At 39.7% G+C, this 19,037-nt stretch overlaps 1 protein-coding gene and 1 long non-coding RNA gene across 4 annotated transcripts; one reads left to right on the top strand and one right to left on the bottom strand.

The window, feature by feature from the left end:
- The first annotated feature begins 8 nt into the window (after positions 1-8).
- Positions 9-8,677, top strand: PVALB (parvalbumin). Of its 2 annotated transcripts, XM_048048236.2 has the most exons (5): positions 9-158; positions 596-663; positions 2,535-2,667; positions 3,106-3,215; positions 8,460-8,677. In XM_048048236.2, the coding sequence occupies exons 2-5, from the start codon at positions 603-605 to the stop codon at positions 8,486-8,488; spliced, it is 333 nt and encodes a 110-aa protein (XP_047904193.1). In that variant the 5' UTR covers positions 9-158; positions 596-602; the 3' UTR covers positions 8,489-8,677. The 2 variants fall into 2 exon arrangements, with proteins under 2 accessions (XP_047904193.1, XP_013036521.1); XM_013181067.3 differs by lacking the exon at positions 9-158 and having other exon boundaries at positions 516-663.
- On the bottom strand, positions 40-18,606 carry LOC106035922 (uncharacterized). Of its 2 annotated transcripts, XR_007158339.2 has the most exons (5): positions 17,923-18,186; positions 16,964-17,524; positions 11,436-11,507; positions 5,629-5,775; positions 40-178 (listed from the first exon to the last, which is right to left on the bottom strand). It is a non-coding gene; the product is annotated as an uncharacterized lncRNA (long non-coding RNA). The 2 variants fall into 2 exon arrangements; XR_007158341.2 differs by lacking the exons at positions 16,964-17,524; positions 17,923-18,186 and adding an exon at positions 18,445-18,606.
- Between the last annotated feature and the right edge of the window lie 431 nt (positions 18,607-19,037).

Consider the following 19,037-nt stretch of genomic DNA (forward strand, 5'->3'; position numbering starts at 1 on the left):
GGGGAGGGGGGGAGGGAGGCAGAAGGGGGAGACGTCTCGAGGCTCTGAACGGCACGGCAAATGCTCCAAAGCTCCATCGCATTCGCTCGCCGACCCCGAGAGCGGCTTGAAGCTTGGCATATGCCGCAGCTCCTCGCTCGTCACCGAACCTAAGCTCGGTAAAGCTCGTCCCGACTTCCTAAAGGAAAAAAAAAATAAAAATTAAAAGGACCCGGCTCTGCACCACCGGCTCTTCCACCGCACCCGAGAACTTGACCTTGGCACAACTCCCCCTCCGCTCTGGCACCGCTCCAGCGAGGCTCAGCCTCCAAATTTCCCGCGGGGGGCGACCCCCCCCCTCCCCCTTTTTACCTCCCTCCCTTCCCCAGCCCTACTAAAAGGCATCCCCGTCCTCCCCCCCCCCCCGCCTTGCAGCGGGACCGGGGGGCGACCCAGCCCCGTGGCACTTGGCCACACGCCGCTAACGGAGCTGGCTCCGGGCCAGCCTCTCCCGGTGTGCCATCCCCACACAGCACTGCAGCTTTGGTCATATGAGCAGAAATGATGAGAAAAGCACTTTTTTAATCTTTTCGCACTTGCTTCCCTGTTCAAACAGTTGCAGGATGGCTATGACTGACGTGCTCAGCGCTGAGGATATCAAGAAGGCTGTGGGAGCCTTTTCAGGTGAGTGCTTTTTTTTTTTTTTTTTTTTTTCCTTTTTTCTCCTCCCTTTCGTCTCCTCAGCCTAGGATAGCAGTGGATTTTTTTCAGCTCGGGGAAGATTAGAGGATCCGGCTAGATAAAATATCAAAGAGGATGTGTTTTCAGAAGTGCAGCGGAGGCATGACAGGTTTATCAAGCGCAGGGCTGCATCCTCAGCAAAGTTGCTCTGCACATTACAGAGGCGAAATACTCATTCATTTTTAAAGGGAGGCAAGCAGGAACTGCAGACAGACTTTGCTTCCAACGACAGGAGACTTTCTGAGGGAACAAAACCCTGGCCGAACTAGGGCGGACTGCGTCCTGATGCAGGACAGGGGAGCCAGCCGTGGACGGCGGCAGCTTATCCATCACCCCCGACATTCAGTTTCAAGTCTTGCAGAACTGCTCCTTCGCGTTTCAAGGAGACAAGGGACCGCTCTTTTCTTACTTTCTCTGCCCCCCCTCGGGTGGGCTTTGCTTTTCGGGATGGAGCAGAAGGCAGCAGTAGCAGAGCAAGCGGGTGCGCTGCTCGGCTGCAGAAGCTTTCTGCAGGACAAATGGCTGCAGCGGTCCTTACATCCCTCGCAGACTCCTCCAGATTTCAGATATCCCCTATCTCATCTATTCATGGAGACCCCTGAAAAATGACAGCAACCCCCTTGGTGCTGCCGGAGCCCCAGATTGTTAAGGTTGCTCCCTGCACCCCAAACCACCTGGCTGCCCCTACCACCCGGGATATCAGCCTCTTTCTCTCCCGGTCTGTGCCGTGACCTTCCCAACCAGGCACAAGTGCAAAACCCGCCGAGCCCGAACAAACTCAGCAGCCGGAGAGGCGCAGGGACCAACAAACCGCTTTGCTCCATCCAGCAGCTGTTTTTCTCATTAGCTTCCATTCTTCTAGGGCCGTCTCCAAGTCCCGGAGCAGACGCAATTAGGAGCAACTAATGACAGATCTCAGTCAAGCAGATCCCGAATGACTGAGCCTCCTTAATTTTATGTAATGGGAAAAGCTGTGGTATGAATAAGGATGCATTTTAAATAAATAAATAAATAAGTCCACAGAATGTCTTGGAGGTCACTCTGTTAGATTTAAGGCTACATGGGCGGGACAAAAGCAGGTGCGGTTAAAGGACAGGAGAGGTGGAACAGGTAAGCCCATTTATCCCCTCTCCGATTTCCAGGGCTCTGTTTTCTCCCCGGTGATTGTGCCTACAAGGTCCTGCAGGCAGCAGAGCACAGCGCTCCCTTGCAGTGCCTGAGCTTACAAGTCACGATTGCACATACCTTTAGAGGCAGAAATGCAATTCACTGATTTCGAGTAAGTCTTCAGGAAAAATGGAACAGAACTGAAATAGCCATGTGCTCTGAAACAGATTTTGTCAGTGTTGGGCTCCGTGGGTGAGTAAGAGTGTTTTTTTCCAGGGGTGGAAATGTCAAAAAGTGGCAGTGATCTAACAGTCAGGGTTCAGTCTCAGAAGACTGTTTTAGTGTAAAACTTTGGGGGAAAAAAGGGAGTGGGGGGATTAAGACACTGAAATGAGAGCAAGCAGGTTAGACTTCAGTTTCCAACTCTGCCACAGAATTTCTGCGTGACCTTGGGCAAGCCTCCATCCCTCTCTAGCTCAGCTCTTCATCTGCAAAACAGAGACGCTGACCCTCTCACCCTTTGTATATTTAAATTAGTGTTTGTGAAGCATGGACTATTACAGTGCAGATATCTAGCTCCTGCCACAGCTAGGCTAGAATGTGCTTTTGGCTCCCAGGGTAGGACATGCAGCAGTAAGGAAGAAAATGTATGTGTATATGTTTTAATGATTTTTCTCAGCAGTTGTCTGGCTTTTCCTCTCCTGTAGCAGCTGAATCTTTTAACTACAAGAAGTTTTTCGAGATGGTAGGATTGAAAAAGAAGAGCCCAGAAGATGTGAAGAAGGTTTTCCATATTCTTGATAAGGACCGGAGTGGCTTCATTGAGGAGGAGGAATTAAAGTAAGTAAAGATATGTCCTTTCTCAAATAATCTCACCTTAAGAGTCTAATTCCCTGTTCTCTTTTTTTTTTTTTTCGCCCACAATACCCTAGATAATACATACATACAGTTCAATCTCCTGCCTAGCATTTGTGTGCAATAATCAGTTGTTTGCTGATTATATGTTCTGAAGTGTGTTGGAGGTACTAGTTGTAGCTTTCACTGCAGGATCCCTCAAACACATGGATTATCAATACCTCACAGACAGCTCTTCAGTTAAAATGAAGTTTCAGAGTAAAGCACTCTTCCTGACTGACAAAAAAAAAGAGGGTTATATCCATCTGGATTCCACCTCATATATCAAAACAGTGATGCAAATAAATACAAAGTAAAACCTTTCTGAAAAAGACTTAAAGACTTTTCCTTTTTTTTTTTTTCCTTTCCATGCCTCCTCTCTAGGTTTGTACTGAAGGGCTTTACCCCAGATGGCAGAGACCTATCAGACAAAGAAACAAAAGCTCTTCTGGCTGCTGGAGATAAGGACGGTGATGGTAAAATTGGCGCTGATGGTATGTAACTAGAGAAATAAACTTTGACAGTAAAAATCGAATATTACTATATCACTCTTACATAACAAGAGCTGGGTAACTCTAGGAAACACTGGGGGCTGTGACCTTCTGAAGGGCACAATTCGGATTTAATGAGATGTGAAGTCTTGCTACATTTTCCATACCTTACTTGCAGGCTTTAGGGGAAACAGGAGCCGAATTCTGACACTAGAGGGGGCAAGAGTTTACAGAAACCGAGATGTAGTTAAGGCACACTACAGCACAAGGCTAAGTACCGACACAACTTCTTTTAAAATCAGTTTAATTTTTCTGTTGATTTCAGTGTGGTGAGGGTCAGGGCACTGAGACTTTACAGAGGTACATGACTATAAAACTTAGAAAAGAGAAGCAAAAATCTTGCAGATTTTTCTAAAGATCTGAAAGAATATCTGCATTTCTCCTTGATGATTAGTAAAGAAAAAAACTAATGCTTTGCTAAGTCATCCAAAGTCTCACGATGTTCTTAAAATTCAAAGTACAGTCAGTCTGGTATGGTGCTTCTATACTATAACAGTCTATCCAGCTTTTGCTAGTGCTTATGTGGGTCTTCACAGCTAAGAAAGCTTATCGCTCCCTTTCTTTAAATATGAGAACTGAAAGGGGAAAAGATTCCTCTCACAACATTGCTAAAAAAAATATTGCTGTTTTCAGTTCCCCCTTGGGATGAATCAAATTAGCCCACAAAAAAAAATCTCCTTCTCCGCCACCCCCCCCTTTTCTCCCCCCCCCCCCCCCCCCCCCCCCCCCCCCCAGTATCCCTGAGACACACTGGAAGAGACATGAAGAGATGCATTTCTGAATTACATCTTTCCTCACAGCAGGAGATAATAGCACGGGTTTGTAGTGAGAGTACTAAATCACCCAGACAGCAGGCAATTGCTAAGTTTTCACCATACTGATAAGCCATATGATAGGATGAAATCTAAAGGTATCTTAAAAAAAAATATTTCTGTTACCTGATCTCTGAGATTATGTCCAAATAAAAAGCAATTAAGTAAGGAATAAAAGAAATAATGAGGTTATTTAACATTGTCTCCTAGTTTAGAAGCTGAAAAAATGGCCTATACCATCATCCACAGAAGCTAGTCAGGTGATATATCAGCTAAATTGCCTGTTCATAGCACACTGGCATATCAGTGACTATGATCCTGTTTCCAGTCTAAAGCCTCTTTATTTATCACATCATGATTATATTATGGTTGCATAGGAGCAATTGTGAAGCATCCAGGGGAAATTTCTGCTAAACTTTAGCAGCATTATTGAGCCTGAGGAGTGTGTCATTATCTGACATTTCATATGCTATTTTATATGGTTCCTTATTCCCATTAAAATGAGTGGCACTGATACTAAAATTAGTGGGCACAATTTTCAGAAGAAAACTTGATTCAGGTAAGTAAGCTTGCAGCTGATTGGGCAACCTCACACCAGATACATTCTCAGTTACTCCCAGAAGGCTGCAAACGAAAAATTACCTCAATTGGTATAAAATAAATACTTTGCAGAATCATTTTGGCTTATATGAAAGAACACAGCACTAACATTTTGATGCAAGATTGACTGTAACTTTTTTTTTTTAATTGAAACAATGCCTGAAAGTTGGTACCTAATAACAAGGCAATATGAAACACCTCCCCTTTTCCCTACTTCTTTCTTCTGCAACTTTTACTCTTCCTTAATTCTGAGCTGGAATTATTTTGAATTTACACTAGATAATGAGAATGAAAGTTGTTTGTTTGTTTGTTTTCATTTTGCATTTTCTAGCCATATCCCTACTATAAAGCATACGTTCCTTTTCTGTTTCTTAAACATGAATCCAACAACAAGCTATTACACTGGAAAGGCTTGAAATACATGCAAAGATAAAAGCTGGGACTGTGACCGAAGGGTGAGGATGACAGATAGTTCACAACTTTTCCTTTGGTTCATAAATCCAATTCCAGATTATAACAGCCTACCTAAATAAAATGTGAAGTCAGAAGTGTACATCACATTAAAATTCAACATTGTAATGCTTTATTTCTCTTACAAACCATTGGTTTGTTTCCTTGTCAGGGCACCACCTTTATCCCTTGTTTCAACCAGCCTCATATGTCACTAAATGAGCATGAACATGAAGCCTTTCACAGCAGTTAATGCTAATTCACAAGATGGCCCTTGAACTCTATCCCTTGAACTCAGCCCATAGCAGATGGGCTTCCTGGATTTTTTACCACCTCATAGAATCATATTTCAGCTGTGTCATCACAAACACTATTCTCAACTTCCTAATCAGCATTTCTTTGGTTAGTACACTTTTTTCTCTTAGGTCTGCTGCTTAAGGACTTTCTTAATTTCTGCAAAACTGTTTAGCTTTGAAATTAATTTGCCAACTTACCACTTGTTTCAAGATCTGTAATTTGAGGTTGATCCACCAGTTTCAAACAGTTGAAAATGTGTAGCTTGTTCATGCAAGACATGATCACCTTCTGTGTGATGCCAAGCCCCCTCCGTTTTCCATTGACGTGAACAGAAGGTGAAGAATCTGAAAAAAAAAATGCAGGTGAAATCCAGGTTACCTAATAAAACTACAAACATTAGCTTTCAGATTGGATTGGGAAATGATGCTGAAGCAGCACTGTCAGAACAGAGGTAGAAACAAAAATGAAAATTTCTGCTCAAAATGTTTTTTTGAAATCTCTTCTGAGTGCTAGCAGTAGACACGCACACCCTGCCTTTTATTTTTCAATAAACTTGAGAAAGTACATAGAGAATTTTCAAAGAGTGGGCACCAAAGATAGAACAAATCAAAAAAAAAGACTAAGTCAAAGTCTTTTACTCAATACAATTCAACTTCTAAAAATATTTATGAATATTTCAGTTATTTTCTTTAAAAGTTCCTAAAATGAGGCATCGTACATTCAAAATTACAACTGGTAAATGATGACCTTGACACAGATAAAAGACATCACAAAAGAGAAAAAACCTTTGGGAAGTTTTTCTTTTCTTAACCATCTTTGTGCTCTAATGTTTCTGAAATAAATTATTTTAGGTCATTGTTTACAAAGTTTCCTAAATAGATTTGATAACATATATTTTTACAAAGTCTGATCAGAAAAATTACTTTACCTGACAAAATAGTCTAGAACCCTGTAACTGAAAACTACTGTGTGTGCATTATTAGTTTTGTTTGGAAGGCAAGTTGTGACTGGAGAAGAGGATGCAGTCAGTCAGAAGATTTGTCTCATTAACAGGCCATTTAGAGGCAACAAACATTGACAAAAATGCCCAACATGCAGGGGCTGGTGTATAGTGCCTTGTCTCAGGAGTTTTGCATATATGAATACGCTTTCTAACACAACCTGCCTGCGGTGGAGCTAACCTTGATATGAAAATAAATGGCAAACTAGTTAATGAAATTATTCAACTGGAACATCTCTGAAATATTTAAAGTACATTGAAAATCCTGGAAAAAGTATAAAGTGCATAGTAGTTATTCATGAAGGACTATTTTACGGTTTGGTGGCTATCAGAAAGTACCCTTGAAATATATTGCCATTAAGTGATAATATCACTATCATAATGTATTATAGAAAAATTTTGGCTGCAAGTTAAATAACCTTTTTCAAATATATTCTGTAGATACGACTTGCTTTAAAAAGGATTTAATTTAGCAGTAGCAAGTACGACAACTTGTTCTAATAGAATATGCATTGTTAGTTTTCCCTTTTGGAAAGGTTTCATCCCTGGGAGTTCATGTTTCTCGCTGTAGGATTTATTCATACAGTGATTTAATAATCATTATTTTCCTTTTCTGCCCAGAATAGTCTGGGTTTCTATCACAAGTGCTTTATGTTATCTCTTAAATTCAGTTTGCAACACTTTCAATCTATGTACCCCCAATATGTACAGGATTTATGCATGTTTTATGTTACGTAATCTGCATAACTAATCCTAATTTGGATTTACATCTTTCAAAATGATGGACAATTGTGGATTTAATTTAAACCCTCTGACACTTATTTCTTAGTCTGGCTTGTCAGTATTTGGCAAAATGTTTTCTGGACATGTCTATCAATAATGTTATCTGTTCGTACAAACCAATCAGTAAAGATTTCACTGATTTAGAGATGAGCATTTTTCAGCTGAATATCAGAATGTTCTCTAAAATGCCTAATTTTGCCTTCTACCTCTTTTAGTTGAAAGGCATTACTCTTCATTATGTCAAACTTCAATAATGTCCTCTTGAGCCTTTACAGATGGCTACCTGCCCTATTTGTCATTTTCCTCTCAGCTGATTATGTTAAACCCATAAACCACTCCGTGGATCCTCTAATCCTTTTATCATCTTTGTTTCCCTTCTTGGGATTCCCTCCAGCCTCTCATTTTTAACGCTCTGAGGCACACACAACTACTGTTCAAGGTATCCTCATGTGTGAATGGTCCAAGGTTAGATGGAGTTAGGAATTTTAACCTCCATGGGTAATACAATATTCACAGAGTGCAGCGGGCCAGGCAGCTACTTACTGAGATACAAATGTGCCTTTTCCATGCTTTATCACCCTGCTGGAAGGCATTCTATATATTAAAGCATAAAATAATCCCAAACTGCAAATAGATACATTTATATAAATATTATGGATATAACACCAGTAAAAGCTACAAGGACTTTTGAAATCACAGGAATTTCTCTCATTATCACCATTGTGGTCAAGATTGCTATGCAGGTTTTTACAGCAGAGTCAGCCTGCTCTTTCTGTAATCTGTCATTTTCTGTCAATTTGCCAGTACAAAATCCAGTTTGAATGTAATATACTTATAATATAGGGACACAAGTATTCTGAAAGACTCATTAATGAGTCTCTTTGCCAAACTCTGATATAAAGGAAATTTATCTGACTGCAAAATTAAATTTTGAGTTCTTGCATTCATCCCATTGAGATTTACAAAGGAATAATGGGAAACTAATCAAGTTCTTCACATGAAAAGCAGTGGACATTTTTGACAGTCTGGCACGTATAGCGTTCCTCTCCCTTACCCTCAGAAAATTCTTTCATGTCACTATTAAGATTTCCTAAGTCATATTTTCACTTTAATTAACTTGGGTTTCTTTGCTGTTCTGTTATTGTGATGTTTCTGCTACATCAGTGACTCTGTAATCATTGTAATATGCTTCCTCCCTCTTTACACCTTCCTTTTTAAATATTTTAATTTTTTTCCTTTCTCCAGAATTTGCAACTATGGTGGCTGAATCATAAAGGCTTTAACCAATGCAAACCCTTCACCCATCCTTCACTGCCCAATTCCAACCACCTCCTGCTGACTGCTTTGGCTCCTGTTCTATTTATTTATGTTATTTTATACTCCAGCTCTGTTCTCTGCAATCCTGCAACTCTGTAATTGTGCTGAAAGACACTGTTAAAATAATAAAGGTCACATCAATCTGGGCTTTATTCTCTCTCACTATCACTTATGTCATATAGGCTTGACACACATCGAGTGAAAATTCTACTTCCTCCTCCCTCTGCTGACCCCCCTGCTGCTTTATCCCTAGTTAGGGTAAAGTGGGAAGAAATTAAAAAAAAAAAATCATTTGGGATAAAACGTACATAAAATGAGTCAAATTCAGTTCAAGTTCCGAAACGTGGCAGAACGGACTTCATTATTTTTAAGCCATCCCTACTAGATGGATGCTTACTCATAGCCTGGAAAATCTCTAGTGATGGCAATTACCCAACTTCATTTGGCAGTTTGTTCTTTTGACTTAATCAATGTTACAGCTAAAACATATTTCCTAATTGTTAGCCTACATCATCCCTGCTGCATGTTGGTGATCAGTAAATTATTGGCGATCAGTAAATTATTTCCATCATTTGCTAAATTTGCCTGGTGGAGGGGGATTTTGGGCTAAAAGATTTGACAGAAATACCAATCGGTGCCAATCGTGGATAGGGATAACTTCATAATCTATTAAAATACGGTCACTTTTGAAATGCAGGATATATTCACCAGCAGTCTTAAACAACTATCTAGGACAGAAAGAATGGAGAAACAGCATTAGGAATTTCAGGAAAGGGGGCACCAAGATTTGGCTGTGATGCTACTGTTGACACTCCCGCTGTTAAACTAGCATATCACAAAAATCCCATCAAAAACAACTCTTCTAAAACTTTACCAAAAAAAAAGTAAATATCTTCCTTTGAGTTAAGTACAGGAAACTGAGACTCGAGCTAAGGAAGCAACTGATAGTAAGCCTACGGCAGAGCCTTGTTTCCCAAATCCTGGTCAGTAACTTTGAAACCAAGCTACTGCTTTTTTTCTTTTTTTTTTCCCCTCTTTATTTTTTTAAATCAAAGAATAAATGAGGGGGGAAAAATCACTTTTAGGCAACATTTTCCCCACATCTTGACAGAACATTGATTACTACTGCAATAAAAAGAAGGATATTTGACATTTTTTTTGATTCCGAACTCTTCCCTGCAGCAATAGTACCTTGCTCCATTCTGATTATCACTAATTAGTATTGTAAAAAAAGGTATGACAGAAACACTGTCACCATCACATTGTACAGAATACCATTCTCTGCCACGGCAATTACCAATGCTACTTGCAAAGCCAACAAACAATCCCTAAAGCCATTCTAGATTTTCACTCTGTAGCCACTTACAAGGAAGATTTTTTTGCTGAAGCTGCTGTTCATTCAAAAGAAATCCTCTGGTTTTGCACAATGTATATATGGATGTGAAAAATGTATTGATTTTTAAGTACCCAAATAAAGCAAATGAAAATGGATTGCAACGAAGCAGTTTGTTTATTTTTTTCTCGGCAGTTGCTGACCTCAAGTGGTAATAAAGCATAATTACAAGAGTATACTGCGGTACAGAAAAACATTAGGAATCCAGCTACTGAAGTATCATGAATAAAGATCCACGGAATCACAGTATTGCCATAAAAATCACTATATAATCGAAGCTTTTTATATTCTCTGTCTATTTTTGAACAAGCAAGGACTTATATTTAATACATCTCTGTATGGCATGAAAACTAATTTTTTCCAGGGCTGTACCAAAAAATAGCACAATAGTAAAAGGAGTAAATAAACCTAGCCATTGATGAGTCTAAAAAATTATTTATAGGAAATTATTTGAAATAAAATATGTTACAGAAACATTAATGGGGATATTTTACTGGTACAAGTCTGAAGACCCCACTGATTCCTGCATCAGTCTTTCTTCCCATTATTCCCTCAACCACTGCTGAACAAGCAACACTCAGGGCCAAATCTGACCTAAAAATTTCCACTACACAGTAATGGATAAGATTAAAAGAAATATCCATTTACTTTCATATAGAAAATGTTAAAATACACATACCACTTACAATGGGTACAGAGACACCCAAAATAGCACCTACACTTTTCCTAGTAGACAGTACTTGATATTCTAAACACAAACTAATACCTGACTAGCCACGTATTTGTTCAGTTTGTTCTAATATGCAAATACCATACTTAGATGCCCCATACCATCAAAACTCTCAAAATCTGTTTTAAATAGTTATTGTTAACTGTATTTTAAATTCAAAGTTCAAATTTCAATATTTTGTGCCTTTACCACTAAAGGAAAAACAAAACAAACAAAACACAGGTGTCTAATAAAAATACATTTCTGCCTTAACATAAAATGACTGTTTTATCATTTATTTAACTATTACTATCATTGTCGATTCCTCAGTGTTTATCTTAGATTCTTATTTCTGCCTCCCATGTTGCTTCCAGACCTTCCCCAAATCTTGAATTGTTCTATTTCCAGTTAAGAAAAACTCTCAGAATTTTCACAACTGCTTCTGTTAGGTGGAAGTTACCTAGTTGCAGCTCACCATGCAGCAAAATTAAAACCAGCATTTTAAAGTTACAGTAAAATATAAAATAGAACATCACATAAACTGTATTAAATCATTCATTTTCATATCATTCATTTTCATGTCATTAAGGCTGTCATAGAAATTATTTTGAAAACTGAAGAAAAATGAATTTGCTACAAAATTAAATTGGACCTTCAGCAGAGTGTAGATTATAATATGCTTGACAAATACAAAAAAAAAATCCACATTACACTGTGATGTACTATTTCATACAGAAAGATGTGTTAATTTTCACATGCACAAGCAAAGCAGAGAAATTAAGTTTCTCTAGGAAACATTTACCTTAATTTTCTTAATTGGCATCTTTCATCATCATCTTTGTCATGGACACTAAGTGTTCTGTAATTTTCTTCCCTGTTGTAATAGAGTACAAGTTACTAAAAACAAAACAAAACAAAACACCTCCAGCCATCACACTGAAGACAAAATCTTAAAAAAAAAAAAAAACTATACACATCCTTTCGTTAGATACATTGCCAATGGTTTGTAACAAGGCATCTGGGTGATTTAAGGCATGTAAATCATGTTTACCCCTATGAAAAAGGTATTACTTGTTCATATTGATATCATATATTGTTAGGAAAGAAATACAGCTCTCTCTCAGCTGCAGCTCAAAGGGAAGAGCCAAATCCTCAAGTCATAGACAAAACATGATTTCCTAACAAATGACATCATGATTTAACAAAAAAGATGTACACCAATAGACCATCACCAACTCTTAACATTTCTCAGAGCACCATTTTACCATTACCAAACCTTTAACCAACAAATTCATACTTGTTCATGCTTTACAAGGCCCTGCCAAGCTTTTAATGGAGTTTCATGGATCAGCAATTTTCCACATGCCTTATTTTGGGAATCAATGGACTGGAGGCCATAACACCTGTTCATTTTGCAGAAACCGAGCTAGAATTCATAATTACTGCCTATCCACTCGTCCCGAGCTCATCACTGCCTAACGTCCCATGTTTGCTTCCACTCTTCACTTCATCAAAGCAAAGTTTGCTCATTTGCTTCTTTTGCCTTTTCTGACTTTGCGTCTTTTGGGGGAATGTAAGGTCACTTTTCCCTAGTTTCTAAGTACTTTCCGTGATTGGAAATGCAGTTCACACTCTCCTTTCCAGCTACACACAGTTTTAACAAAGCCTCTGTACTCTAGTATCTAAACATGTACAACATTCCATCTGAAACAGTTAATATTTTGTTATGGAATTAAAAATTACAGCATTTCACAATATTATAAACAAGTTCTGCCTCAGTAAAATAATTCAACACCAAATATTATGAAATTACAAAATCCCAGGCAGAGAATTAAGTGGTCAGTGGATAGAGAACACGTTTTTATTTATAAACCAATTGCAAATGAAAGAGAAATTTTATAGCATACATTAAGCCACCAAAATGAAGCTGTGATTACAGTTTGTGCTTGCGTTCTTGTGCTACCACCACCCAGGAACCACAGGTAACAAAGATACAAGAGCACAGACTTCAGCACATGCAAGTAATTAGAATACCGCCTCCAAGTCCTGGACTCTCTCATTGCTAAGGTTTGCCTGAACCTGAGCTGCTGCACAATCCTACCTTCCTTCTGAAAGAATATTTTGGCAAATTCTCTTTTCCAAAGAGATCCACACCTGAGAAATCCCAGACATGCTAGGGCTCCAACATCTAAAACAACTTTTCTGCTAAATAAGTGAGCGCAAAGCAAAATGTTTCTAAAGGGGGTTAGCTGTGCTAATGAGACCAGTTGTCGAAACTTTCCCAGACCGTCGGATCTTTTAGTGTGGGACAATTATTTCACAGGGGAGGAGGTATGTTTCTGGTTAGTGCTCTCCTGGTTAATAACGCAACAAAGCTTGATACAGTTTTAAAGGCAGAAATTATTACAAATACAAATACTAGAGTCATTTCTCCAGCTGCAGACAAACAGAAGGAGCTGAAATAGCAACAATAATATAAAAGATATGATAATATAAGGATATAAATGAAAACACTGGGGGGCACTTAACCAGGCTGTGGAACATTCAGTTACAAAAGATACTTTTTAATAAACTTATTTAGTCTTCCGTCTAGGAAAATCTAAGTGAAAGGATCTTGTCGCTGCCTGAATGAGAATGGCCAGCTCTTATGACAATTTGTAATTCCAGGGGATGCTCGCCTTGAGCCATTAACGGCTCACATACAAAACCCCAGTTGGTTTCACTAGAGTTACAGTGCTACAGCGCTGGCATTAACAAATGGATACTCAGGGCTTCTGGTGGTAAGAACACGGTAACTACCCATTAAATCCAACTTTGCCACCGTAGAGCTTCGAGACGGTCAGAAAGAAACAGAGGAACAGAGGTCAACTGGCTAACAGGGAGGCGCTACCGGAGGGAAGGGCCATGGGTTGCTGAGAAGTCGAACGGCTCAGAGTCATTTTCGGGTTTTAGAAATGTTGCCTTGAAGGGTGCGGGGTTTTTGTTTTGTTTTCTAAATTCTAATATCTTAATTGTTAACAAACTTCGCTTCCAGTAGCTTCACAATGCAATGCAGTTTAAAATTATATATATATATATCACTAGATACTAAAATATATAGGTAATAACAAATTATCAAGCACTTATTACTGCTCTAATATAGAGACAAATCAGAATTATGTGGCTGTGCTAATTTTAGGCTTCCTTCTGTAGATGAATGGAGATTTTCTGTCTTAAAACATTTGCATTCCATCGCCCTTCTTAAAGTAATTTTCAATTTTGCTGGATACAGCACAACTGCATCCACTCCTTCAGCTGCAATGGGTTGTTGAAATTGAGCTATTGCCCAGCACCTGCTCTTAGTCAGACAGCTCAAATCAGAGGTTAGGGGAAAAAATAAAGATTTTATGTAATTGTAATGCAAGTCTCCTTTTAGCTTTGCTGCAGTCAGTGTTCAATTATGTTCTGTAACAACCTCCATTACTGGAGCCAGTGTTTTTCTGTTCCTCCCTGCATGCATTAACTTTCTTGTTCACACGTGATAGCCTTCTTAGTAAAGCAGAGGAATCTTAAGAGACATTTGCCCATAAATTTAATGAGTCTACATCTTCTTTTTGCCTGCTGAGGATCCTAGTGTTCAAGTGTATCTTCATTTTGAATGTTCCAAAGGAAGATAACTGGTATAATGTAACTTGAATTATTTCTCACTGAAGGCCTGATAGGTCAAAATTAACCTAAAATTTAATCTGGTCTCACGAATACAAAACACAGAGCAGGTAACAATGAAGGGCTCCCCATGTAATTTTTTTTCTTCCTGGACATATCCTATTTTTACAAGCTCAGGATCCTACTCACTCAGAATTTCTATTAGCTCATGCTGTAGCCCAGATGTTTAAGACTATCAGAAGCAGGAACCAAGGCTCTACTTCTGTAGTTACAAAAGTGATGAAGAGTTCATCCAGGAAGGCTCAACAGCAAATGGGAAGGAAGTAGTTGGTGTGCACAGCTGTGGGAATTTGCAAGGGGGAGACTTGATTTTGAAGTAGGAGAGGGAAACAAACAATACATGGAGAGAGAAAGCTCTAAGGTAGGGACAAGAGGGTGAACAACACAGAAATTCAGGGTCTCGGACTTGGGGAGATGGATATCCAGAGCAGGAAGGATTGGAGATGATTAGAGGGAGGTTTTGAAAAGCTTAGAGATGAAGAGGTTTTATTACAACATAAACACATCGTAATAAATTGACCTTGAAAAGAAAGGACATGGATAACATGGAAAAGCTTGTGCCTAAAAATTAACCTTTTAGACAATAGGGGATGATAAAAAACAGAGTATTGCAGACTCTTGGAATTTTTTAGGAGTCTCAAGTATTTTTCTTCTCCATCCCCCATTAAAGCTCCAGCTCCTGGAGTCACGTGGCTGATTCAGTTTTCAGCAAGGGCAAAAAAAAATCTAGCTGTCATGGCAGCAGAGAAAATCTGGAAAATTCAAACCCTAAAAACTCCAGCACAACATAAAACAAAACATCACCTTTTTTTATTAAATCTCTAGATTTGAATGTAGTTTGTCTTATAGTTTTTAATGTAGAAAGTAGCATTAGTGTAAACCTAGCAGCTGCTTTCTAAGCACTGACAGAAGCCAAAGAGCCAAAAAGATGACTCCTAGCCGATATCATGATCTTCATCACCACGTAACGAATGGCATACTGGAATTATGGATAGCTCATCTGAGGACATCATAAATTCCTATGTTCTGAGTTGTACAGCCACAGCCCCACAATGCAGAAGCATACTCAGTACTCACAGGCATTGGAACACCCAACACACAACACCGTGCAAAAGAGCCCAGCAATGGCTGCTCCAGGAAGAGCGTACTCGGATATGAAAGAGGTTCAGGCCACACAGAGGGCTGCCATAAGTCTTTAGTCTGTCACGGTTACAACCCCGATTCAGAGATCTCTACTACATGAAGATGTCCGTATGAGGCTTTGGATCCCAAATCAGCAACCCAGGTCTAATGCTTTGGGACATATTGCCAAAATTGACATAAAAGATTAGAGTTTGTTCCCAGCACTTTTCCTAGCTTTATCATCTTTTAGTGCAGTCTAATACAGAACTGTTACTCTGATTTTCCTATCTACTATATACAAGAGCAAACAAATAAAGATTCAAGCTGGAATTTTTCCAGACGTATTCAGAACAATTATTCCCCATAAACTCTCCTTATCTTTATCCTTGTGGATTTGAACACGTCCTTGAGAAATCTGTCCCTCGTTCCATATTCAGCAGAGAGGACAAAACACAATTAGCATACTCGAACCAAGTTTATAGCCTTGTGGAGATACCTACTCTACGTATAACGATTTACCACTTTTTATTGATGCTACAACCACCATTCATTTCTGACTTCCACGTTCCCAGTGTAGTACATCAAAAACAAATGATAGATGTGCCAGATCAGTCAGAAGCGCTGTTGCAGCTGCCAACAAATCCTTTGGCTGATTCCACCATTTTGTAATCATCTTAAATTTCAGTCCACCGAGTCTCAGACGAAAAGCCTTCATATCCGTGTCTCGGTCCTGACCACAAAAAAGCAAGATCAGAAGACTTGGAACTATAATGCTATTAGCAATAGTGATACAGAAAACATCCAAATTCGTACTTCTGTGATAATAGCCTCACTTTGAAGAAAAGAAACAAAAGGGGGATGCGATATGAAGTAGCCCTCAAAACCAGATGAAGCTTCCGTTTCTTATACTATCTTTGGAAAGTGTAAAGAAATGAAATGTACACATCAGTTCTTGCAGTTTTCAAAGCTCTCCAGACATATCACTAAATACAGCTAATTCTGTAAGAATCTATACAGATGAAGAACCACATGAACTCTGAATATCTACCTATTTTCAAGGTATTTCTGATGCTGTTTTGTCACATTTTTTGTTTTTAGTAACAGAAGTTTTAAGAAGAGATGAGATGGTCTGTATTTAAGCGCGTTCTTACATAACGATCTACTAATTCTTTTCCTCAGCATTAATGCCCTCCTGAGAAGCACTGCTGACTCCAAGGATAGCTACATTAGTTCCTCAGCAGCCTTTATATTAGGCAGCACATTCAAGTTACAGGTTGTAACCTACTCAACCAGAACACAACCAGAATCTTTGAATCTGAAATACAAAAACAAGTCCTAGGAAAATTAGGGAGTTCTACCTCACCAAAATCACATTTTAACAGGTATGTTGTGATGGAGACAGTGAAGTGAATTGCTCAGTGCCCCTCAGAATTAGAAGTAAAAATCATGTAACAGTCTAAAATACCACACGACCTTGGTTTAATCGTCATTGTAAAGCCTTACCTCACCTTGCTGCTGCCATTCCTTGCCACTCTTACTGGAGCTGCAGTGCCACCATCACTGCTTTCTGGAGCCTGATGAACTGTGCTTTATCTGCTGTTTTGTGACCATTGCCTAAAGGAACGTGACTTCAGATTTCAGGGTCCTGTGGCTACCAGGACAATTTACCCTGCTCGTGTTAGAGAAGGGGCACTTCCCACTCATAGGAATCTTGCTATATTTGGTAAAGAAATGAAACATGAATAAGGGAGTGCTCTATTTCTCTTTAGCTGCTAAGTACAGGATTTAACTTAATCAACACTTCTCTGGGGTGAAGACCTCATCCTGTGCTGTGTTGCTGTTGTTTTTTCAGACCTGCAGGGTTTCTTTCCACTTCCCTCTTCTTCTTGTATTCAAGATGAGAGAAGCTTCAGTGAGCACAGAGACCAGTATTCCAATTTATTCAGCAGCAACCTCTGTAGACTGCTAACAGCGAAATGTGATTCTGCTTGGATTACAAGGTATGGACAAGTAATTTGATCCTTAATCTATCACTGCCAATGCAGGTAAGGGAAGAACTTTTACCTGTGAGAAATCAAGCAGAGGAAAAGATTGAGATTGGGAAAAAAAAAAAAAATCTGGGGGGCAAAAGGACAGCTGAAATAAGGGACTTGTGCCCTCTCTTTAAGAGCTGTGTGGACAACCACATGCAGAGGTAAGTAGGAAATGAGGGAATGGGACAAAGGACCAGGGTGCAAAAGTAGCAAATAGGAGAAAGGAGATAGGTTCTAAACAGAATTTTTCAACAGCAATGAAAATTTCACCTCCAAGATAATCTATCCTTTCTATTACACTGATCCCAGTGTAAAATGGTAGAGACGTTTGAGACCTCTGTAAATGTTGATGGTTACTACTACAGTACAGACACAATCAATAAATCTCAAGTACATCATAATGGATCCTCAAAGCCTGTGCATACTAACCTGTCAGTAAACTGGGACAGTATTACAAATAGACAAAGGATAATGCAAGGACTGCAAAGAAAGCAGAGATGAGTGGATTTCCTGGAGGACGGAGTGGATGGCAAGAAAGATGAGAAGGGGGTAAACTATTCAGATGTGATGGAGAACATCGTTAAAAGCGCACCTGTTTTACATGATGGGAGAATTCAGTGATGGAGAAGAAAACACTGAAGGCAACAATCAGACCTGGGATCCTTTTACTTTTAAAGGAACCCCCAGAACTGATCCCATCACACTTCTCTCTAGTCATCACCCACAACTGGCCACCACAACCTATAGAACTCCCTTTCATACTCTGATTGCAGACACAATTACTTTCGTTTGCATATAGCACACTGCGCTGTTTTTCCTACAGGTACTTATTAGTGTTGTTACGTGCTTGTCTGACACGATGTATGGCACACACACCACAGCCCCAAACACGCAAAATGGGGCACTCACGCCAGAAAAGAACCCAAAAGTTGCCTTCTAAACTGGCACTACCTTGAGGTTCAAACAAAATATAAATAAATTGAGGAAAAAAATCAGTTTTAACCAACTGCTCCCTTTGAACGCCCACTCATAGCCAAAACACGGGTGCGCAACGGCCACAAGAGGCACGAGCCCCTCAGTCCTTACGCGCATGCGCAGAGCCACCTTCAGACATGGGGCGGGTTGGGGGCGGTGCGGTCATGCGCATGCGCGGACAGGGTCTCAGCCGGGCGGGCGGGTGAGGGAGCTCCTGAAAGGAAGATTCCATTAGTTTGGGAAGGGGGGAGATGGAAAATGAGGGCTTTTATGCCTTATTCTCATTTTTTTTTCCCTCCTCGGTGCTTCTACACCACTGTTCTATAGTTATTTGCTCGTAATTTTAGTGTTTTCTGCCGTCTGCCCTGTGGATTAATTTTGGCTAGATGGTACGGTCCTCTGTGTTCTACCCAATAAGAAGCCGGTCCCTGAAAACGTAATAGTTGCTGGGCAGAAATCACCCCCTTGCCTCCGTACCACTACGGCACCGCCCCAGAAGGGGGTGGGGACTCGCGTTCGAATGACAGGACGCTCGGAGGGCGGGAAAAACGCGTAAACCAATAGTAACT

Source organism: Anser cygnoides, chromosome 1 (genome assembly GCF_040182565.1).
Source record: "Anser cygnoides isolate HZ-2024a breed goose chromosome 1, Taihu_goose_T2T_genome, whole genome shotgun sequence".
NCBI lineage: Eukaryota > Metazoa > Chordata > Aves > Anseriformes > Anatidae > Anser > Anser cygnoides.

Coding starts and splice junctions, on each gene's coding strand:
- PVALB (XM_013181067.3), top strand. CDS start 531: ATGAGCAGAAATGATGAGAAAAGCACTTTTTTAATCTTTTCGCACTTG. Junction 664..2,534: donor GGCTGTGGGAGCCTTTTCAG/GTGAGTGCTTTT, acceptor CCTCTCCTGTAG/CAGCTGAATCTTTTAACTAC. Junction 3,216..8,459: donor TGGTAAAATTGGCGCTGATG/GTATGTAACTAG, acceptor TCCTTTCTCCAG/AATTTGCAACTATGGTGGCT.